This window comes from Desmodus rotundus, chromosome 3 (assembly GCF_022682495.2).
Source record: "Desmodus rotundus isolate HL8 chromosome 3, HLdesRot8A.1, whole genome shotgun sequence".
Lineage (NCBI taxonomy): Eukaryota > Metazoa > Chordata > Mammalia > Chiroptera > Phyllostomidae > Desmodus > Desmodus rotundus.
In genome coordinates this window covers 28,527,348-28,549,678 of record NC_071389.1, presented here as the reverse complement: position 1 = coordinate 28,549,678, position 22,331 = coordinate 28,527,348, and the positions used below count along the sequence as shown (strand labels likewise).

Here is a 22,331-nt window from a genome sequence, read left to right as displayed (position 1 = left end):
TATTTTTTGAAGATTTTATTTATGTTTTGAAGATTTTATGTATTTATTTTTAGAGAGAGTGAAGGGAGGGAGAAAGAGAGGGAGAAAAACATTGATGTGCAAGAGATACATTAATCGGTTGCTTCTTGCACGCCCCCAACCGGGGGACCTGGCCCCACAACCCAGGCATGTACCCTAACTGGGAATCGAACCAGCACCGGCGCTCAATCCACTGAGCCATACCAGCCAGGGCTTTTGTATTTATTTTAACATATTAAGTGAAGGTGTTTTAAGGGAATTGAAGGCAAATGTGAGTCATGCACATCTAGTTCATAAATCACTTCCACTACCCTAAAGGGTATACAGGAGAAGGAGTGAACCATTGGGGGCCGGACAAATTTTGTTCCTGTTACAAACCCCACAAGATGATGGTTCTTTTAAAGTCTTAGATAGAATTTTCATACTCAGAGATTTACAGCGAAGTTTTAAATAAAGAAATCACTTCCCTTAGGTGTTACTAAGCACAGTCAACATTGGACTGGAAACATGCTGAAGTCTGGATTGACTTCACATCCTGGTTGGACTACACCCAAGAAACGTGTTCCAGGGCAAGTCAAAGTGCCAAGTGTAATGCCAGCTTCAGATGGGCACGAAGTCAGGTGATCGTAATAGCTGGTGGCAGCCTGTTCTTGGAGGCAGAGCTGCGAGGGAACCTGCCAAGCACTTGGATTCACTGTGAGATGCGCCTGGTCTCTAGGTGTCTGAGTGGGCCTGGCTCGAAATGGAGACTAGCAGTGACAGAAGACAGTGGAAGGTGGGTGCTCCTACTGTTTGCACTTTGAGCTTCCTTCTGTCAAAGCCAGCGCAGAAAATAGGCCAAGATGACTTCCACTCACGCATTGCTAAAGTATAAACATACAACATTTTTAAAAAGCAATTTAGCACAGCCATGAAGAATTTAAACATGTTCCTATTTTTTGACCACGTCATTCCATCCTTAGGAATGTGCCCAATCAGAGGGGGAGGGGAGAGAGGAAAGAGGAAAGAGAGGTAGAGGGAAATGGAGGGAAGGCAAGTGAGTTTGTGCAAACAAGTACTTGTGCACACTGAGTGCAAGGGGCAGTGTGGACAAGTGTGGATGGGCAGTGGGCTCCCAGCTCCCCCTCCCCTCAGTCCTCTCCCCTTACTCCCTTGCCAACTCCAGGCCCCAGCTTCAGGAAGGGTGAGTGGTGGGTGGACAGAATGCTAAGCCTCCTCATATCATGGAGAACTAGTAGTAACTTCAACATTGTAGTTGGGTCCAAAATTTTCTTTCAACACTGCAAACTAACTTTTTGCCTATAATCCATTATATTCTTATGGGACCACCGGCATATGTGTGGTTCCTCATTGACCTAAACAGCGTGATGTGGCCAACACTGTAATGGACATCTGCACAAACAGAACCGAAGAAAATGATTCAGAGACGGCGCTGCGAGGTGCATTAAAGTGCCTTTATGGTGTGCACGCACATTGAAAAACCCTCATCTCCATCAACAGACATTCAGTTCTGTACAATGAATTGGGGGTTGTCTAGTTGAGGAACAAGGAGCAGCTAATACAATGATTTTGAACATTGAAGAACACGGGCATAAAAATTAAGGAAACCTCAACTAAAACTGGTGTCAGGAAAAGACCTACCTTGCATCTCCAAGAGGAAGGTGTATTTACCACTCTGGAAGGAGGAAGATTTTCTTCTTGCCCAGCAACAAGGCCAGCCAATGGAAAATGCCACAACTCTGCCAACAAGTCATGGTCACTCTGAACACTTACTTTTCTCCACTGAACTTTCATTTTCCTTCTGCTAATGACTGTTGTCAACTGAAGATCACCGAAGGTCGTCATCATCCATTCAATGCCAACAGGAGTTTCCAATTTGGGGCATGGCGAAGGGAAAGACTTTATTCAGTGAAAACAGCTCAATTTGAAAGACCTCATCTGTGGCTGGGACAGCTCAATCATGAAACAGCGTGATTGAGAGTTGGCCTTGGCATTATGATGCTGGGGCTGCAGCACAGGAAAACTGAAAGTGCGCTCCACGGACACGGAAGGGAAGCTGGCTTATAAAGAGTTCCGGCCTCCAGTCCAGTGCACATTGGTCCGTGCACATGGAAATAGGACTCCAAATTATTAAAGTTTGGCCCAAAAAGCACTGTCCTGATTGGATGGAATGGAGCCACTCTAATTGGGTAGCAAAGATTGGATGGGGAAAAGTCTCAGTTCTATTGGTTGAATCCCCGCCCCCCCCCCCCCCCCAGCTCTTATAAGGGCTGACGCAGGTGAGGGAAGCACAGCGCTCTGAAATGCAGCTGAAAGCTAGCAAGGATTGCTAGCCTCTGGTTGTGAATTTGGGCCCAATCAACGAGGAGTCCTTTTCGGCAGGTGTGATGTTCTCTGGGTCAACACTTCCTTGCCCCACTCTCCCTTCTATGAAAGTCTTCCATCCTGTGTAGCCCCTCCGGGTAGCTCTCTGCTGGCCAGATGAGATGTTGCCTGATTCATGAATTGTTGGATAAAGCCAATTAGTTCAAATTCACTAAGTGAATTTTAATTTTTTTAGCATGAGAAATGCTCACAAAAATATATTAAATAAAAAGGAGGCCATAAAACCACAAATACAGTATGATCAAAAATTTCTAAGAAAAAAACACGTTTATTTTCTCACGTGTAAGAAAGTTAATGGGTGAGTGGTGCGATAACTGGTGATTTAAATATTCTTTATTTGGTCATAAGCTTTCAAATGTTCCATAATGAACAGATACTATTTTCATTATGAAGAAAAATACTAATGTATGTTAAAGTCCCATTCCTGCATTTCTGCTGGGCCCTGGAGGCAGCCTGACTCTTCCTTGTCCACCGCTGCCTCAGCCACACGGGCACCCGAGCTCCTCTGCTTCTCCCTGCCAGCGACCGGGCCGCGCTGCCCTCGCTCGGCCCTCTCGTCTCTGCCCGCGCTTCCCTTTCTACTCTTTTGAAATATTTCACTTTTCCGGACTGTCCACGCTGTTGGCAGCACACTGCCTTTCTCACCAGAACAGCCCCGCAGAGAGCTGGCGACCCGGACTCGCGGCGCCAGCGCGCCCCCGCACGGCCTGCCGGGGCCCCGCACCCCCGCGAGCTTCGGCCGCGCCCTCGCCGGCGCTCCGCCCGCTTCTTCCGCCTTCCCGCCCCGCGGACTCTGCCCTGCACCCGCGGTCCCTAGTGGGTTATGGCTCCGCTGCGCTTCTCCGCCAATGTGTCCTGGTTGTTCCCGGAGCTCTCCGGCCTCCCCGCGCGGCTGCGGGCGGCGGGGAGCGCGGGCTTCGAGGCCGCCGAGGTCGCCTGGCCGTACGCAGAGCCGCCGGAGGCGCTGGCGCGCACGGCGCGAGAAGCGGGGCTGCAGCTGGTGCTGATCAACACGCCTCCCGGTGCGCCTTGGGGCCCGAGGCCCGGGAGTTGGGTGCCGGGAGGGTTGAGCAGGGAGCTTAAGTCCATTCTCTCTGCAGGAGATCGAGAGAAGGGGGAAATGGGGCTGGGGGCCGTTCCCGGGAGGCAGGCGGCCTTCCGAGAGGGTCTGGAGCAGGCTGTGCTGTACGCCAAGGCTCTAGGCTGTCCCAGGTATCTCGTCCTTTCCTCTTCCCCTTCGATGACCCAAGACCCTGCCGCACGTGGTTCGGGGTGTGGGCGATGAAGACGCCAGGTGTTGAGGCTTAAAGTCTGAGCCTACTGGCACCTCTCCACCCCTGCAGTCCTGACCCTTTGAAAATTGCCTTCTGTATTTTCTTCGTGTGTCATTCACAGTGGGCAACTCTTTCAGGCTTCTCTCCTGCTGGGATCCCAATGCTGGGAGCTCAGTCTGACCAGGGAGACAGCACAGTAAACAGAAAACGGAGGAGGATCCATATGAGGATGGGTCAATTCATGCAGGTGGTGGGCACAGAGTAGGCACCTAGCTGTCTCGAATCAGAAAAAGCCTCCTACAGGTACTAATGTCAAACTGGGCCTCAAGGAGTGAGCATTAGTTTGATGTAAGGAGCATTCCAGGCAGGGACGCACTGGCCAGAGGCAAGAGGCGGCTTGGTGTGTTCAGCAGAGTTCAAGGGGTAGCTTGTTGGTGTTGGACGTGGCTGAGAAAGACCAGGTGGTGATCAGGAAGGTGGAAGACTCGAAGTGGGGCTGATCAAATGAATGTCAAACCCTGCAGGTCAAATAAGCCAAGCGGGAAATGATAAGGGGGCATTGGTGGTGGAGGTGGGGGTGGGGGTATGAAATCAGAGAGAAGCTAAGAAACAGATGCGAGAAGTGGAGACAAACAGCATGGAATTCTTGAGAAGGGTAAGGGTCAAAATAATTTATAAAAGATGAGACTTCAGGATGTTTATAGGCTGAGGTTGAAAGTACGGACTGAGGCAGGAGGATGACAAGGATGGGTTGACTCTCAGAAGGGTTGTAGGAAGGAGTTCAGCCTGAGCTTTAGACCAGGTGGCATGGACTAGAGACCTGCAGTGTGGAGGGGGTGGGACAGAAGGGCCGGGTGGGTGGAGGCCAGCTGGAAGAGGGGCACACTAGAGTCAGGGGAGCGAAGATCCTGCTTCTGGGATAGACTCCACAGCCCCCTCCAGTCCCACTTCCCCCACAGGATCCACCTGATGGCTGGCCGAGTCCCAATGGGTGCTGAACGAGCAGCAGTCAGGGGTGAAATGGAGACAGTTTTTCTGGAGAACCTGAGGCATGCCGCTGGGGTTTTGGCTCAGGTGAGATGCCAATGAAAACATGGACACACATACATACACAGATATGTCGGAGTGCGTGCAGGGGGCATGCAGAGTGTGGAGGGCAGCCAGGCACAAGGCTGGGCACTGGCTCGGGTCAGAGGGGCTGGTGAGGGGCTTGCCCGGTAACTGAAAGAAGACAAAGCTGGGGGCGGGGGGGGGGGGGGGGGAGGGGGGAGAGCTCTATTCACAGACCCAACATGGTGCCAGGAGAACCTCGTGGGACTGCTGGAGCCCATTAACACCCGCCTCACTGATCCCCAGTACTTCCTGGACTCGCCCCGCCAGGGTAGGACCCCCAGCCCTGTGCCTCCTGTCCCTTCGATTTGTGTACTCTTTTTGAGAGTCACAGCCCCTCCTGGTTTCTCCCCCAGCGGCAGCCATCCTACAGAAGGTTGGAAGACCCAACCTCCAGTTACAAATGGTATGTGGGAAAAAAGTGCTTCTTAGAGGGCCCATGTCCTCCAAATCTGGGAACAGTAGTGGTGGTGGTGGTGGGGGGGGGGGGGTTCTGACTACTAATCTCTGCCCAGGACATATTCCACTGGCAGATCATGGATGGGAACCTGACGGGGAACATCCGGGAGTTCTTGCCCATCGTTGGTGAGAGGGTCCCTTTCTTAGCTCCTTTCTCTGCCCTCCCACCCTTCCAAGCCCCTGCACCTGTCCCTCAGCCCTCAGGAGGAGCTTGGGCCTCACATCTGCCCATATCTATCCCCAGGGCATGTGCAGGTGGCACAGGTCCCAGGCCGGGGGGACCCTGGCAGCCCTGGAGAGCTGAACTTCCCCTATTTATTCCAACTGCTGGAAGACGAAGGCTACAAAGGCTTTGTTGGTTGCGAGTACCAGCCTCAAGGTGAGAGTGGGCTAAGGCTCCAGGCCCAGCCCTGGGGAGGGGAGAACAGGAGGGACAGGTATTGGACAACGGCTGTTTTCCTCATGGGTTGAGATGCCACCTCCTTCTCCCCTCAGGAGACACAGCAGAGGGCTTGAGGTGGCTACGTTCCTACTGGGACAGGCGGGGCCGCCCACAGGTTGGCCAGTGAGGCCTTGCTGCCCACCCACATGTCTCTGGGACAGTGAGCTGAGCATCCTGAGCATCCTCTGAATTAAAACAAACCTGTTGCACGTGTTCATATGTGTACGTTATTGGGGGTGGGGGGACACACAGTGTCTAACCCTTCACTTTCTCAGGACCGTTGCCCTCCTGTTGAGAAGGGACACAGCTCATGCTCAAGGCCTCCAGTCTGTGCAGTGCTGCTGTGAGACGGGAGAGCTCTGAGACCACCTCCTCATGTACAGATGAGACACCAGGGTCCATGCTCACAGGTGCATCAAAGTCAGAGCTGGGACTGGAACCAAGGTGTCCTGTCTCAGTGGCAATGTCCAGCAGGGATATCCCTGGGGGAAATGAAGACCAGAGAGCTCAAGGTGGGAGGTAGTGACTTGGAGGTGGGATTCAGGCAGAGGAGCTTGGGTGAGTGCTTGCTGCCAGGTGTAAAGAATTCCTGGGACTCTGCCAGGTGAGCAGGAAGGATGAGTCCCCTTCTGGAAGGGCCCAGGGACCTGAGAGGGGATGGGGACCTCAGGAGGTAACTGACCTCCAGAGCCCTGGGTTGGTCAGAAGCCATGAGTGTTTTGGGGAAGGCAGCCCCTGCTGCCAGGTGGGGGCTGCAGACCCCCCAGATGTGGTCACAGATCCCTCTGTGTCCATCAGCGTCCAGGCTTGTGCTGGGGCACAGAAGGGCTGGTCAGTCCTGCTTCAAGTGGGCAACCTTACAGACCCACAATCTGAGGAACAGTGACTCAGCGATCCATCCCTCAGAGGAGACGGGTCCAGAGGGTGAAGCAGGCTGTATTGATGACCGACTCAAGGTGATGGTAGGTGGAGACCAGCTGGGCAGGGGGGCTCTCGCTGTCCTGGGACTGTACTGGGAAGGGCTCTCGGAAAACCACTGTCAGAGACTGTGGGGACACAGTGGGGTACATTGGTGAGGAAGGCAGGGAAGGCACCCCAACCTCAGCAGACTCTGGGGTAGGGCATTTGGGGTACAGCCTCCCACCAGGCCAACACAAAACCCCTCACCCTGTGTTCTCACCGTCTTTCCCAAGTGGGAATCCAGAAACACTAGCACAAAACAGTCAGTGAACTTCTGGTTCAGTACAACCTGCAGCGAAAGACAGTGAGATGGGGAGTGAGGCCGTCTCACCTGAGGAAGCACAGCCCCTCCTGGAGGGCATCCTGGGAGTGAGTGGGCCCGTGGCAAGGAGGACCGCCTCCATCTCCACACCCGACCCCACCTGCACTCCACAGTCACCCAGAACCTCCTCTCCAGACTGAACCTCTGCCCTCATCCTCACTGGCCCCTGGGCAGCCTGGCCAGAGTGAAAGGAAGGGGGGCTTGGTCGGAAGGTTCCCGAAGTCAATTATCTAGAGGCCCTGCACAAAGTTGGCACCGAAGCCAAACACTGAAGGAGAGTTCTCTGCCCTTGACATGATCCCTCCTTGCCTCCTGTCCTGTCCTGTCCTGTCCCAGGTCTTGTGTGTCTGGCCTCTCCTGGGACAGTCCCCTCCTATCTGTTGCTCATGCTCAGCTTCGCAATCTCCCTGGGCAATTTCTTCCACTCCCAGGGCTGCAGTGACCCCCTATTCACACAGATGTTGCCCAGACCTCCCTCTCCTGAGTGCCAATCACCGATGTCCACATAACCCTTCTGAACTGTGGTCCTAGGAGGTCCTTGTAAGCCTCAGACACAACTCCTCACCCTGCCCCAAACCCACTGCTGCTGCAGCACTCCCACCCCCCGGCCCGCCATCCGCGCACAGCCACCCGCACTACTGCAGCCTTACCCCAACAACCTTGGCTTCTCTAGATGACCCTTCAGAACACTTTGGAACTACCCTTCCTACAAGTACCAGGTTGCATCACCACGAACCAGCTCCTGCTTTTTCTTGCAAAGTCTTCTGAGTGTCTCTTTTCCTGGACCACTGCTCTCACTGGGCCCATTTCTCTAGTCTCTGAGTCCCCCCAAGCGTGTGCCTAGCACCACGGGTCTTTTCTCTCTACCTGTCCACCCAGCAGAGCTTTCAACCTCCACCTGGGGACCTGGCTAAAAGGCAGGCTCTGAGCCAGTGGGTCTGGAGTGGGGCCTGAGAGTACACTTTGGCAAGCACCCAGGCGGTGCTGATGCTGCTGGTGTGAGGGCCACAATTTGGGGTAATAAAGCCTTAAAGTCCAAGAGCAACCACTGAGGAGGTTCCAGAACTTGGTCCTCAGGATCTCTAGCCGAGGAAGGCTGGTGTTTTTGGGAGCCTTTGAGGGCAGAGCTCTAGGTGGTTCTCCGTGAGTGAGTCACAGGCCGCAGCCAATGCTCAGAGCGCGTGTCTTTTTCTGTTTGCTCTTTGTTCTACATGCGTATCTGCAGGCTCATCCGTCGAAGAAGCCTCTCTCCCAGACCAAGCTTGCTTGATCGGGCTGGGTTCCTTGAAGGGGACACCTGTCACTTCTCCGGTGAGGATTTCTGGTGACCCTCCCTTTTCAGAGGGGGGTCAAGGGAACTTACCAGATACTGAGTCCCCGAGTCTGGGCTCTGGAAATGGCGACAGCTCTGGGGAAAGCGGCTCAGAAGAACCTTGATCAGGCTCTGGTACCAGGAGACAGTCATAGACAGGAAGCAGTCCTGGGGGAGGGTACACAGGCCTGGACCTGCTGTCCCGGAGCCACCCTGCACCCTCCACCCTGGTTGCCCATGGATTCCTAACATCCATCCCAGCCCCTTCTGATACACAGTTCCTTACCAGCTGGGGGTCAATGTCCCCAATGGATTTGGCATGCACCGCTTCCAGGAGCTCCTCCAGCTCAGCCAGGGCCAAGCGCCCCCCGAGCCGCAGCCGATCAGGCCCTGGTGGCTCCAGCAAGAAGAGGCGCTTCCAGAGGGTGTCCCTGCGGCAGTGCCCTCCAGCTAGCCGGACCAGCTGAGCCAGCCGTGCCCGAGCCACGCCTACCTCTGCAGCCAGTGGGGGGAACAGAGGAGCTGGTCCAGGGGCCAGACCAACCCCTGAGGCCTCCCTAGGGCTACCTGCTGAGCTCCCAGGAACCTCTGGCTCAGGGGGTAGCCTAGGTGGCTTCCGGAACCGGCGCATGTCAGCAGTTAGTCTGGGGAAGAGCTCTCGTTGGCTGGTGAGCACCACGAAGAACTGCAGCCTGGGGTGCGGAGGGGGTAGGAGTGTGATGGTCACAACAGGAGACACACAGGGCAAGGGCAGGGGGCAAGCAGGGAAATGGGCACATTCAAAGCAGGGGATCTGCTGACCGCAGGACATGCCGCTCAGCCTCTCCTTGTTCCTCAAAGGGTGCAGCACAATGACAGACAAGCAGAGACACATCAAAGTCGTCCTGGTGACGAAGTCCCTCAGAGTCTAGGTAGGAGCCAGAGCTGTGTGGTGGGCATAAGATGTCAGTCCTGAGGTTCCAATGAAGTCAACCTCACCCGTTCTGCCCAAGAAAACACGGGTCTCCCTACTGCACAGGTGGCCCTGACCACAGTTCCACCAGAAAACATGCTGGGGTCCCCTCCTCCGTACCTGTGCCACGCCGACACCAGGGCATACTCATTGTGTTCTGGGCCCCCTGGCCGGGCCATTCGCAGGGGCTTCATGTGGTAGGAGCTGGCGTGGTCAGCCACATAGTTGTACAGCTGGTGTGCGGCAATGAGCGGTGTGGGGAGCTCCAGGGTCCCTAAGGGGCAAGTCAGAGGAGACAGTGGGCCTGGGATAGACACACCAATCAGGTGGGTGAGAGGGTTAAGAGTCCCTACGGCGCTGACAGGCAGACTGGCCCTGCTCTTCTGGGGAGCTCCTAAGGCCATGTGGGAAATTAAGATGGGACAAAGTGGCTCAGGACAGAGGGCGGGGTACACAACATAGGTCTAAACTTTGATATGAAATAAACTGTGAAGAAGTTAAGACAGGAATGTGGGACACAGTCCAAGGGATGGGAGGCAGTTAACAATATGGGATAGGAAGATGAGGTCTGGCCCTAGGAAGTGGTCCCACCAGCCCACACCTGGGGGCGTTTTTTATCAGGTTCACTGGCTTGCCCTTGGGCACTGACCTTGGTAAATGTGATTGCGACCGAAGTGGGGCCCATCAGGGTGGTGGGCTAGGAAGTGTCGCAGAAAGGTGGTGAGGTGGTAGCCATGCCGCAGCACCAGGTGGCCGCCCAGCACGTGCTGGTGCACGAGGCGCAGGTGGAAGTCGTAGCTGAAGGAGTGCACGTGCATCAGGTCCCGCACCTTGTCGCACTCCTCGGTGAACAGCATGGACAGCTGGGGAGGTAGCAGGGCCTGGGTCAGCAAACGGCAGTGCAGGCTGCCCAGCACATTCCCGCTCCCCTCCCCTTGTATGTGAAAGACAGCTCAAGGTTCACCCTGATGCTGTGGGCTCCTCCACCACAACAGCTCCGGGAAGCCCTCCTCATTGTATCTCTTTTTTTACTGTATCATAACTCTGTTTACATGGAACTGACCGTTTTGAGAGACAGGTCTTTTTTACTTTGTACCCGAGTCCGCTGAAGTCTGGCACAGATTCACTGATGCAAAAATGCTTGTCGAGTGCCTGCCTGGTGCTGTTCTAGGGGCTGGGAATGCACTGGGAAACAAACCCATGCCCTCGAGGAGCTTAACTTGAGCAGTAGGGAGATCCGACACTAAACGTTAGACAGAGGCACTGAGTACACAGTATGTTAGGAGAAGGTGCTATGGAAAATCAAGAAGTGAAGCAGTTGCCATTTTAAACAGGCGGTCAGAGTAGGCCAGGTGTGTGATTACTATCAGAAAGTTTTTGCTGGCCCCTTCCCATCTCTCCAGCTTTCTTTTTCCGTCAAACTACTGGCTCTTCCCAAGTTCAACACATATACTCTACCCTTTTGTACCTGCTGTTCTCTTTGCCTGGAATGCTGCTCTCCCTGATCCCCAAACCCAGCTAACTTCTCATTGGTAAGCTTTGTCTGGGACATCCTGCCAAGGCAAGGCTAGGCCAGGGTGGGCCTCCTCTAACTGACCTGGGAATGAAGGAAGGAGAGTGGGCAGGCAGAGAGATGGAGCTGGTGGAAATCACCATCACTGAAAGTGTGTTAACAGCTGGCTCTATGGGGCCAGAATGGCAGAATCTACACAGGCACTTCCCCGGGGGCCCTGGGCAGAGCAGTTACTAGGAAAGGAAAGAAATGACTGTAGAAGAGCAACAACCTAGGAGTCAGAGTAGCTGCTTAGATGTTGGGTAAGTCACAATCTGCCTGCGTCAGTTTCCTCACCTACCATGGAGATAAAGTAAAGGTCTTCATAGAGTTAGAGGCAGTGAGAAAAACACCATAGCCAAGATTGAGCCTTGGTGTCAGAGAGCCAGTACTGCCCCCACCTAGCTCTGTGCCCTGGGGCAAACTAGTGAACCTCTGTGAACCTGCTGCCTGATCTGTGCAGTAGGACTAAAACTCCTTCTCACTTAGTGTATACACTAAGCACATAATAAACGACAGCAATAATAAAGCAATTTAAGAATCTAAGTAGGGTTAGAGATTAGCTATGTGGAGGCAGAGAGAACCAGGCTGGATGGAGATCAGGGGATAGGGAAGCCACAAGGACTTCAGCAAGCTCTAGAGTAGTGGGGGTGGGTCCTTCCCGCCAATACTACAGCCAAGTGTGAAAGGGCACATGCCCGTTCATAGCTCCCTTCTGAACACTGAGGCTCAGGTAGGCCCCTGCACACAGTCACCAAGCTTTTCTGGGTCACATTATCGTGTGATGACCGGGCCAGGTATCCACGCCCAAGTCAAATGCAGTCATCTGTGGGCCGGATATGAGCTGTCCAGATGTGAGCTGTCCAGATATGAGAGGAGGTGATGTTGTTTGTGCTGGAGGGTGGCAGACGGGCGCAGGCGGATCCTGATCTCTCAGAAACTAAATGTGAGGCCCAAGGAAGGCATGGGCCCTCACGTGACATGTGCAGCGACCTGATGGAGCTGAACTAACTCACGGAGGGCTTCAGTCCTGGCCCGCTCGGCCCTCTTGCTCGTCTGAGCGCTCCCGAGTGCTTGGCCCTCACAGGGTGCAGGGGCCCTGCGTGAATAACAACTGGGTGACTGGTATGCCATGTGGGTGGGACCTGCAGCCCACAGGCTAAGGTCAGTGACTGTACCTGCGATGCCAGGCTAACCCCAGCTGCAGACTGGGCCAGGACTGCCCATGGCACCGGCCTACCCATGTGTCGGATTACGTGCCATGCCCAAACGTCCACTCTGTCTAACCAGCTGTGGTTATGGACTGGCCCAGTGCCAGGGTGTCAGTGCCAGGATGAGCACTGCCAGACCAGCCCCTGTGCTAGACTGACTTCTGCCCTCTTGCTACAGCTGAACACAGCTCTGGACCACCTGCAGAGTGACACTGGTGGATGGTCCAGTCGCCACAATGACCCTTGCCTGGCCAGCCCATGGCACCGGGTCATCACTGGGCCAGACTGCCTGGGCATCACTCTTACTGGCCATTGCATACTGGAGACGCACCGGCTGGGCCTGAGACCCCGCACTCCCCGGCCCCACCGCGTACCTGAGAGTTGACAGCTTGTCCCATGGGGATGCGGGAACACTCCAGGGCAAACTGCTTAACACAGAAGTAACAACCCTGGAGAGAGGGTGAGCATGAGGTCAGGAGGGCAAGAGACGGGGGGTCAGGCCCTCCCCACTCAGTGCTCGTCCTGCGCACCTGGAAAGCCAGCTCCATGAGGATGATGCCCCCGGGCAGTGCCCGCTGCAGGTGGTAGGTGGTGGCTGGACAGGCAGTGCTCTGGAGAAAGGAAAGGAGATGGGTTCAGGGGCAAGGGTTGGGGGTTCACCGGCTTTAAATCAGCAGGGAAGTTTCTTGGGCTGGTGACTCTAATGGTGGCAGGCTGGGATCAAGGACCTCTGGCCTTGGGGAAATAATTCAGCCTTAGTGACACTGGTGTCTGGGGCATCACTGATTTTCACTGTCGGGGAAGGTACAAGATGATGTGTTACCTTGGGGCTCCCATCAGCCTTGGCCTTCGGGCAGGAGAAGGAACCCCGACCCTCTGTTCCAAGGAATGCCATGGCTCGCAGCCGGCTGGTGCTGCAGAAAAGGAAGAGATAAGACGCGGCCAGTCAGTGGGGAGGACTATGGCCATCAGACCCACAATCCATTTCATGTGGGATCGTTTTGTAGGAGTGGAGACGGACCGGAGAGGGTGGGCCTGCTCAGGGCACCAAGGTGAGTAAGTAGCAAGGCTGGGACTTGAGTCCAGTGTAGACTGCGGGGCAGGGCTCCCTCCACAGCAACTGCTGCTTTAAGGGGAAGTGTGGGCAGCGCTCAGTGCAGAGGAGGAGGCCAGGCCCTTCTCCACCAGTGAGAGGAAGAGGGCAGGGCCAGAGAGGCTGCTGAGAACATAGGGAGACGCGCACGAGGGGGTGGAGACATCTGCTTCCTGGGGGTAGCACCGGGTGGGGCGGTGCTGTATGTCTAAGATTTCACGAGGAAAACTCAGGGAGATGCTTGACGCCTGGTTAGGCACCTTCCTCTCAGAGGGAAAGGGGCTTCTCTCTTGCCTGGGGAGTGGTGCTTTCAGCATTCCACAGGCCTACTGTTCTTTGTTTCTCAACTCAGGGGCAAGGGGAGACGAGAAGCAGGGCAAGTGCTGGGAACAGGGGGACACAGAAAGGGCCCGTGGGACCCGATCCTCATACTTAGGAGGTACAAACCAGAACTCTTGCAGACACTGGGGGTGGGGTGTCTAAGCCTTTTGTGAAAAATGTCCCACTTAGTCCTTAAGGAAATAAGGACAAGACCTAACTAGTGATTGGCGATAAAAGACTGGGGACAAGAGAAGGCCTAACTTTAAATTTTGCTCTAGAAACATTTTTTAACCTAGCATGTCTTTTGTTTTAAAAAGGAATTTGTATTTCTGATAAATATGAATTTATTTATCAGAGAAGCTCCTACAGCTGGGACCTGGCCAAGGGCAGCAAGCTGAGCAACTACCCTCGGGTTGTTGCTGAGAAACAAGGGGTGGGGGCCCAGCGACACAGGCCTGTCCTCTCTTCCTAAGGCCCGGAGAAGAGGGGCAGCCCAGGAGGTGGAGAGCTGGTTACAAAACACTAAGAGTTGGAACTGGCTTTCTGGTCCAAGGTGGTATCTTGATTAAGGAAATACAATTACATTTACTAGCTTGAAAGGGCATTAAACTAAAAATAGAGAGGAAGGAGAAAGCAAACAAATCCAGAGGCACGAAAGTAACTGTGTAACATGAACAGATACTTTCCCCTCAGCCTCTGGAAAGGGGCTGGAACACAGAATCCAGAGGCTCAGGTGTTGAGAACACAGAGCAGGGCCAAAGAAATGGGGATTTGAGACTCGATACAGAAGGAAAAGGTGGTTGTGGACTTGTCCCTGAGCTCTGGGGGATGGAAAGTGCTGACAGAGGGGCTGCCTACTCTCCAAGACTCCAACCTGTCACTAGTGGCCAGTGGATGAACACGACCAAGAACAGGCTGGAGGACAGTGATGTGAGCAGGCCCAGGGCAGGGGTTCTTGGTGAGAAAGACAACTAGCCTCGGTGAGTAAAGGGCTTCCTGGGTCACGAACCACGTAAATCTCAGGAGAGGTCAGCAGGTGATCAGGACAGGAATCATTAAGACCTGGGTACAGAAGGTTAAGAGCGTGTACCAGATCCATGTGCATGGATGTACACCAGCATGTAAGTATGTGGGTTTCTGGGCACACGAGCTCTGTGAGAATGTACACAGTTCTGTGAGTTCCCTAAGATGTGTGACATCTATGGGACATGGGTGAGGGCTGCATGGAAGTGTCTGAGGACCTCATGTATGTGTGCTGGCCTAGTGGGTGGCCACATGCACAGGCCCGAGCTGTCCTCACGGAACCCATGTGAGGGGAAGAAGGGCGAGCGGGCCTCGCCTGCAGTGCAGGAGGGAAGGAGGAGATGGCTCACCTGCGGGCGGGCGACGGGGGCCGCAGTGGTACCAGCACAAAGCCCATGCTCTGCAGATACTGCACATATTGCTGCAGGAAAGCCAGGCTCAGCTCCTTCAGCCAAGGCTCCTCACGGGTGCCCGGTGGAGGCACATCCAAGGCTTCACAGCTTGAGGGGGCCTCTCGGCTCCCAGGTCCTGGCTCAGGGCGATGGCGCCGCTGTGGGAGCCGAAATTAAGGAAGGATCTACCCACTCTCAGCCACCCTACTGAGGGTGGAGGAATGGAGGTAACTGTGGGGTAAAAAGAGGTCCCAGGGGGGAAATCTGGGCATCTTGAGCCTCACCTGCCCCTCGGGGGGCCCACAGGTCTCTGGAGGCCCATGCAGCCAGGCAGCTGGGTCGAAGAGCAGGGCTGTTGCACAGTAATGTACCAGGCGGGATGACTGCTTCAGGGTCTCCAGCTCCCCAGCCTGGGGAAATGGGGCAGTGAGCACAGAGTGGTGGTGACCAGGGAAGGCTAGAGGATACCCCTGGAGGATGCGGGTTTGGGCTACTCACGCTGATGGGCATGCTGGCTGGGGTGGACCGCTGCTGCCAGGTTACGAACAGGTTCTCCATCTTCATCTGGCGCTCCAGCTCTGGGGGTTGGGAGTATTAGTAGTGGCGCCCAGGACCTGCCACCCTCCTCCCTCCCAGACTCCACAGATTGCCCCTGCCCACTGTCCGGCCCGGTGCCCTCACCTCTGCGCTCCGTCATCTTGATCTCCAGGAACTGTTGTCCATGGTAGGTGACGGGATCGGGGGGTCTGGGCACAGAGCCGAGTGAGGCACTGGGGCGAGCAGCTGTGATATCCCTTAGGGCCTCATCGAAGGGGAATGTGTCCAGGGGAAGGGAACCCCCACTCCGAGAGGACCCAGTGAGCCGGCCTTGCTCCCGGCTCAGAGGGGGGCTTGCACTCCGGATGAGGGTCTCTGCATCCACTGTCGGCAGCAGGAACGGGTTTGGCTCCTGAAAAGATGGAGCCTCACAATGGGTGCATGGCCTTTGTCCTCAGACCTTCTCTCCTGCCCCATGGCCTCCCCTCTCAGACTCTCTCTACACCACCTCTGCCCTTAGTCTGTCCCCTCCCCCTGCTTCTAAGCTGGTGCTTCCTTATACCAAGCCTTCAAGAGCCAGAACTGCAGAAGGGAGCCTGAGCAGCAGGTACCTTTTCATCCCGCACTGGGAAGTCCAACTGGCCATAATGATGGAAGAGCCCGAGCTTCTGGCTGAGGAGGCAGAAGATGAGATGGGCACGTGCATTCTGCCACTGCACGAGGCGAACCAGTGCTCGGCCCAAGGCTGCCCCCAGGTCTGGAGCCCAGTTGTAAGTCAGCAGCAGTAGCTGGAAGTCAGGGGTCAGGGTCAGTGAGGTCACAGAACCTCTTCTCCCACCCAGCCCCTGGCCCCACATCTACCTTCTTATCCACGATCTCCAGTAGCAAGAACCTCTGCCGGGGCGCATTTCGCCCTGAGCTCCCGTCACCTCCTGGCTCGAAGCGCTGCAAGGCTTTGGCAGCTACAGTGTGGGGGTGGGGGAGTCTTAATAGGGGTCTGCAGACAGAGCCCCCTCAACCCTGTCCTGTCATCCGCAGGGTCGGAGACCACCCCTTCAGTCACTCTAAACCCACCCTCCCCTAGGCCTGCTCTCACCCTGCTGGGTTGGTCGCCTCCACTGCAAGAAGTTCCTTCCCAGAAGCAGCAGATGCCGCTCGGCTGCTGGGCGGGGTGTTGGGCCCAGTTGTCCAAGGGAACAAGGACTGAAGACATCTGGCTCTGAACTCCTAGTAGGAGGGAGGGACGCAAAGAAAGCAGACTGCTTGGTCTCCTGCCCTGGCCATCACCTCCCTGAGCCTAAGCCCCCGCCCAGCTCAGCCTCCATGGGACCCCACACTCACAAATGCTGCTCAAAGACACGGACGCTGGTGTCTCCAGCCATTGAGGTGACCAGAGTGGTGAACTCAGATAAGATAGATGGCAGGAGGAACCGGGACACCATGTAGGTGGAGCTCCTGGACACTGAAGCGCAACCTGGACCCGGGGCAAAGAAGTCCTGCTGGACCTGCAGGATGGGGACCAGGATGGGGGTGGGAGTGGGAGGCGGGGGATCTCACCAGTCTGAACCATGAACTCCATCCAGCGCTGAGTAACATGAGCAAACACAGGCTGCAGGGTCCCCACCTCGCCCTCTTCTAGCTGTGTGGTCCGGCGTCTGAAGACACAGCAGGAGTAAGAAGCTCACACTGATACCTGACTTACATGTGTTTACCTAAACCTGAGACCCACCTGTGATTTCGTACCACTCCCTCCCCTGACACAACACACATATGCACCTTTGTCTCTTGGCTCCAGACTCTGGGCCTGATGCCCGCTCAGTTCCACCTGGGGTCCGAACATTTTCAGTTTTGTGACGCCTCCGGCCCCGAGTGTCCTCTGGCCGATCCAGGACAATGTCATCCGTTGTTTTGGGGGAACCCAAGTCCCCAGATTCTGTTTTACTCTGAAGGCAATGTAGTGAGTGAAGAGGGGCTATTGGGAAGGGGAACAGGGTGGAGGGTGGAGGCATCATGGAACAGTAACAAGAGCCTAGAGGATTCAGAGGCCCCGGTTCAGGCCCTGGCTTCACAGCAGGCTGACTAAGCAGCCTTGGGCAGGCTACTCAACTTTCCTGAGCCCTAGAAGCCTCACCGGTAAAAGCCCTGCTTATCTTGCAGGTTTGAGGATGCAGTAAGGAAAGCAGAAGTGAAGGCACACAGTAAGCTGAGGCTCTCTCTCCATCAGTGAGAACTTGCCACATTCTGCAAACTCCTACCCAAGGGACAGGGTAGGTTTATATATGTAATAGGGTTCTGAAGCAAGGCCTGCAGGGGAGTGTAGGTAGAACTAGGAGGCAGCAAGAAAGTAGATGCCAACTTCACCACTTCCTCCCATTCTCCCATTACCAGCATATCCCAGAAGCTACGCCGGCCAGCTTTGCTGGGGGGAGTCACAGGCTCCTCAGGGGCTGGCCCAGGGGGAAAGGTGCTAGCTCGGCCTGCAGGGCTCTTGGTTTCCAATGACCCACTCCTGAGACTTCCTGTGGACATCAAACAATACAGACGTCTGTCACTAACCATCAATCCCCACACCTAGCCCCAAGACTGGTATGACAGTTCCTCAACACTTCCTCTACTGGTTAATGACAGTATCAGTATCTGCAATTGACAGTGCATGGCGGCAGGTGTTTGTGTGAAGTGAATTCCTGATATTTTCCGCTCTAAGCGGGTGACTCCAAGCATGGGTACATTTCTGCTGATGACTTGCTGATGCAGGGAAGGCAAAGGACAGCTGTGAATGTGTATTTCGGATGGAGCCTTTGTGATGTCTTCCCAGATCCCACACCTGAAACACCATCTTGCCTGGATCTGTGACATTTTCTGGCCCCCACATACCTGGAGACATGTCCTCTGTGCACAGGGAGGCTGGCAGTAGCTGCAGCTCCATGACGGCATCGGCCAGGGCCTGGCGAGCTGCTCCTCGGAGCTTCTCTTCCAGCTGTACAATGCTGATATTCCCTTTTTCCCACACATCCAGTCGAAGCCGTGGGGCCCCACTGTGAGCTGGAGGAAAGAATGGGGGTCACTTGAGGGTGCCCCCAGTTCCTATGGCATCCGAACACCCCTCCTCTAGCCAAGCGGCCCCACCTGAAGAACTGTCTGGCACAACTGGGCAACGAGTGACCTGGGTCAGCTGCTCAAACTCCTCCTCCTGTAGTCCATCTGGAGGCCCCGGAGAGGAGGGGGGCCACGATGCCAGTGAGATGGGGGCCCCTCCATCGTCCACAAAGGCTAGAGTGATGCAGGCAACTCCTGGGTAGAAATCCACGGAAAACTCAGGTCTGGGACTTCCAGACCCCCTTGCCTCCCCCACACCCACCTTAGAGGCAAGGCTGGGAAAGGCCCTCTCAGCCACGAGACCGGAAAGGGCTTTCCCACACCTGGCAGTGCCCACACTGTACCTTTGCCCCCAGTGCCCTGTCCACCAGGCTTGTTATACAAGTAAATGTCCAAGTCGGGGAGGCTGCCCTGTGGTGGGAGTGGATGCTGGGGAGAGAACAGCCACCGAGAACTAAGATGAGGCAAGTGGACAAAAGCCATCAGGGAATGGGTGTCTGGTGGAGAATGGGGAACACAGGAAGACACAGGTAGATAATAAAGGTGTATGTGGGGGGAGGGGTGTACACAGGTCCATGGGCAAAGGTACACATGGGGAATCTGTATAAAACACACAGTAAGGTTGTGTATGTATTGAGGGGTGGGGACTGGGTACCTGTGGGTGTGGAAAGAGGTGGGTGAAACCTCACCTGGAAGTGGTTCCGGCCATTGCTGTCTGTGTACTTGGGAGAGTGCAGGAAAATGAGCAGGTTTTGCCGTAGGTACCAGGCCAGGGCAGGAAGCCAGGGCCGGCAGGAGGGGGGCAGGGCCAGATGCAACACCTCTGAAGGGAGACTTCCCGGTGGCTGGATGAACTGCGGAGAGCGGGAAGGGGAGTCAGAGTTGCAGGAAGACATTCTGGCCCAGACTGCCCTGCATCTGCGACTGCGCCATGGAGGACGCGGGAGTCTGGGCGGGAGCTGACCTCCACATCCGCCGGTGTCAGCTTGCAGTTCCGAACAAGCATGACTGTGATGACGTCCAGAGTGGCCTCGTCCAGGCGCCGACGCAGAACCCGCACCAGCTCATCTGTGATCTCGGGACCTTGACGCAGCCATGGAGGGAAGGTGGAGACACTGGCTGAGGATCCAGCTACCCCAAACCAGCCATTAAACCCCAGACTCAAACATTCTCCCATACACCACAGGCAGCCAGTACTAGGGTCTAGTTCTGCCAAGCTACTCACTGTGACTGTGGAGAAGTGAGCTTCACCTCTCAAAGCCCCAGTGCCCTTAGCCATAAAATGAGAATAACAGCATCTACCTCATATATAACCATCTTAGCCCAAGTCCCAGTACACATTAACTGAACCATAAACGTTAGCTGGATAATCCATCTGCCTAAGACACCTCAGGCTCAACGTGTCTCAAATCGAGCCCATCATCTTCATCCCCACCCCACCCCTGGCAGCCAGCCAGTGGGGCCACCATCTAACACACAGTCCCCCAGGACAGATACCTGGGTGTCAGCTTTAATGACCCCTCTTCCCCTAGCTGCACTTCAGTCAACTACAGGTCCTAGCACCTAAATATCACAGCAGTCTGTCATTCCCACACGACTCCTGCTTGAGGGAAGCCCACAGCATAGCATGAGCTGGAGTAGGAAGGCTCCGAGAGAAGTCCTGGAGACTTCTGGAACCTCGTCTGGTCACTCTCCTACCCTCTCCTTGCAGTCCTTACCTGCCTGCCCTACGCCATGCACCAGCAGCCGGATGTGCCTGTCCACCTGGCCCACAGGACGAGCAGTATCTGCACTGCGGCTGGACGCCAAGTCGAGGGGAGAACGAGGACCCTGTGGGAAAACTCTGGTCAGGACCCGCTCTAGGGAGCAAAGCCCGAGGGAGCACGGGACATCAGGGAGTGGGGGGGGGATACGTGCCGAGGCTTCCTCAGAGGAGATGGGCTCCTGGCTTCGGGACAGAGCTAGGGAGGGGGGCAGAGCATCGCCTTCCCATGGCCGCTCACTGCAGGTTGTCTCCAGGAGCCTGGGAAAGAGTGGCAAGGTCTTTGGACATACCTCCTCCTGAGCCATCCATGACCCATGCTTTACCCTGTCTTCCCGGGGTCCACGTACCGAAGATAATACACAGCCTTCGTTGCTCGCTCCTGATAAACAAACATATTCTTCCGGTTCACCACGGAGAAGGCATTGAGCACAGAGCGCAGGGCCTGGATGGCTGTGGGAGGAACAGGGGCTCAGGACACTCCCTTCTCCAGAGCCCCCTCCACACTCCACCTGCCCTCTCATGCTGTCACATACCACGGGAGACCCCCATGCTGGGCCCCATTTTGAGGCGTGAATGAACTCGAATCACGGTTTCCCACACGACATCACAGGAGAAATGGCCAGGGACAAACTGCATTGTGGCTGCCAGGTACCCTCGGGGTGCACAGCTCTCATCAGCAGCATAATCTGATGGGGGGAAGGCAGACAGCGGATCAGAAGTGGGACACAGCCCTCTTCCCTCACACGCTTCTCACCTGTAAACCAGTCTCTTCATCCTCACTGCCCTGGCTCCTAGGCCCTATTACCCTGCAGGGGAAAGATGATCATTTTGGGTAATAAGGTAGGGCCATCCTCTTAGGAAGACAGGTCACAGCACAAAGGTTTTTACAACTATCTTAGGGAGACATGAAGGAGCCAAGAAGATGTGTCAGGAGAGGCAAAGCATGAGAAAATCCTGAAGATAATGCCACAACACCTGACCCTGTCAAAATATATGTCATAATATGATATATACCCCATCAGTGTACTCACTGGGAGTTGCAACAGTAACTCCTTAAAACAAGAAAGTATGACTGCTGCAGAGTGGGGAAAACTGTGCCCCGTGCTCTGGAGGACAACTACTCCAAAGACCCCAAAGGGTGGCACGGCAGTATGCAAGAGCCCACAGCTACAGTCCAGTGCCTTGTCTGGACCTTTCCGCGTTTCCAGGTTGACATGGAACCTTCCAGTAGCACAACGGTGGCAATTTGATTTCCTAGAGAAGCTATTGTCAGATGTGAGCAGTGCTTAGGAAACCCAGGAGGCTGCAGCATCTGGAATGGAATGCTGGTTGCTAAGGGTTCCAGCAAAACCACGTGGAGAGACTTAAAATGAAGGAAGGGCTCTGCCTGGTTTCTGTCTGCTCTGACATCTCAGGCTGCTGGAAGTCACTGGGAAGTGAAAGTACCGGGCTATCCTAGCTCATTTGCAGAAGATGCTGTCAAAACCCTGGGAAGCCCACTAATTGTGGGAATTCTGCTTTGATATGGAACACATCCCAGGATGTGCTGAGAGACACGCTCCCCGCTCTCCAGAGCTGTCAGGAACGTTCATCTTCAGACTCCCTGAGAATGTTAAAAATAAGGAGTGGTCTGATTTTACTTTTAAACCAGAAGGGAGAACTGAAAAGAAATGGCATGATTTGGCTTTCCTCTATGACAGCGATTTTCAACCTTTTTCATCTGTTGGCACACATAAATTAATTACTAAAATTCTTTGGCGCACCAAAAAATGTATTTCCTGATCTGACAAAAAAAAATAGATATCACTTTGATTCACTCACACTGGATGGCTATTGTGTTGGCTGTTGTCATTTTTTATTTGACAGTCTAAGGGAAAAGAGGTCAGTGCCCCTGACTAAACAGTCAGGTATCGAATGTTTTAAAATCCTTGTGGTCCACTGGTTGAAAATTGCTGCTCTGTGAGTTGGGGTGAGAGGTCATCAGGAGTAAGAGAAGGAAGCAGAAATGTGGAGACTTCAATTACCATGCCAAACAGATTACCACGTTTCCTAACCAATATCAAAGGGGTCCGGTGTCTGCCTGTATGGAGGGACGGCCAATCAGATG

At 54.9% G+C, this 22,331-nt stretch overlaps 2 protein-coding genes across 6 annotated transcripts in view; one reads left to right on the top strand and one right to left on the bottom strand.

Annotated features, from left to right (window-relative positions):
- Positions 1-3,116: 3,116 nt before the first annotated feature.
- HYI (hydroxypyruvate isomerase (putative)) lies at positions 3,117-5,876 on the top strand. Of its 2 annotated transcripts, none has more exons than XM_024571023.3 (8): positions 3,117-3,425; positions 3,504-3,615; positions 4,637-4,751; positions 4,980-5,058; positions 5,144-5,193; positions 5,303-5,372; positions 5,491-5,625; positions 5,742-5,876. In XM_024571023.3, the coding sequence occupies exons 1-8, from the start codon at positions 3,227-3,229 to the stop codon at positions 5,813-5,815; spliced, it is 834 nt and encodes a 277-aa protein (XP_024426791.3). In that variant the 5' UTR covers positions 3,117-3,226; the 3' UTR covers positions 5,816-5,876. The 2 variants fall into 2 exon arrangements, with proteins under 2 accessions (XP_024426791.3, XP_053776062.1); XM_053920087.2 differs by having other exon boundaries at positions 3,182-3,425; positions 5,321-5,372.
- Positions 5,877-22,331, bottom strand: part of SZT2 (SZT2 subunit of KICSTOR complex) — a 51,410-nt gene continuing 34,955 nt past the window's right edge. For all 4 annotated transcript variants that reach the window (XM_024571019.3, XM_024571022.3, XM_045204182.2 and 1 more), the window contains 30 exons: positions 20,758-20,910; positions 20,572-20,674; positions 20,377-20,482; positions 20,178-20,289; positions 19,424-19,542; positions 19,149-19,313; positions 18,804-18,888; positions 18,490-18,654; positions 18,238-18,405; positions 17,749-17,882; positions 17,140-17,306; positions 16,921-17,018; positions 16,705-16,837; positions 16,460-16,590; positions 16,225-16,325; positions 15,975-16,151; positions 15,508-15,775; positions 15,325-15,404; positions 15,111-15,236; positions 14,785-14,984; positions 12,821-12,911; positions 12,528-12,608; positions 12,372-12,446; positions 9,884-10,097; positions 9,355-9,508; positions 9,084-9,206; positions 8,569-8,974; positions 8,334-8,450; positions 6,869-6,937; positions 5,877-6,734 (listed from right to left, as the gene is read on the bottom strand). In XM_024571019.3, the coding sequence (XP_024426787.2) occupies positions 6,591-6,734; positions 6,869-6,937; positions 8,334-8,450; positions 8,569-8,974; positions 9,084-9,206; positions 9,355-9,508; positions 9,884-10,097; positions 12,372-12,446; positions 12,528-12,608; positions 12,821-12,911; positions 14,785-14,984; positions 15,111-15,236; positions 15,325-15,404; positions 15,508-15,775; positions 15,975-16,151; positions 16,225-16,325; positions 16,460-16,590; positions 16,705-16,837; positions 16,921-17,018; positions 17,140-17,306; positions 17,749-17,882; positions 18,238-18,405; positions 18,490-18,654; positions 18,804-18,888; positions 19,149-19,313; positions 19,424-19,542; positions 20,178-20,289; positions 20,377-20,482; positions 20,572-20,674; positions 20,758-20,910 (4,265 nt within the window). In that variant the 3' untranslated portion in view covers positions 5,877-6,590. The remainder of the gene's footprint in view (positions 6,735-6,868; positions 6,938-8,333; positions 8,451-8,568; positions 8,975-9,083; positions 9,207-9,354; positions 9,509-9,883; positions 10,098-12,371; positions 12,447-12,527; positions 12,609-12,820; positions 12,912-14,784; positions 14,985-15,110; positions 15,237-15,324; positions 15,405-15,507; positions 15,776-15,974; positions 16,152-16,224; positions 16,326-16,459; positions 16,591-16,704; positions 16,838-16,920; positions 17,019-17,139; positions 17,307-17,748; positions 17,883-18,237; positions 18,406-18,489; positions 18,655-18,803; positions 18,889-19,148; positions 19,314-19,423; positions 19,543-20,177; positions 20,290-20,376; positions 20,483-20,571; positions 20,675-20,757; positions 20,911-22,331) is intronic.

Coding starts and splice junctions, on each gene's coding strand:
- HYI (XM_024571023.3), top strand. CDS start 3,227: ATGGCTCCGCTGCGCTTCTCCGCCAATGTGTCCTGGTTGTTCCCGGAG. Junction 3,616..4,636: donor AAGGCTCTAGGCTGTCCCAG/GTATCTCGTCCT, acceptor CTTCCCCCACAG/GATCCACCTGATGGCTGGCC. Junction 5,626..5,741: donor TTGCGAGTACCAGCCTCAAG/GTGAGAGTGGGC, acceptor TTCTCCCCTCAG/GAGACACAGCAGAGGGCTTG.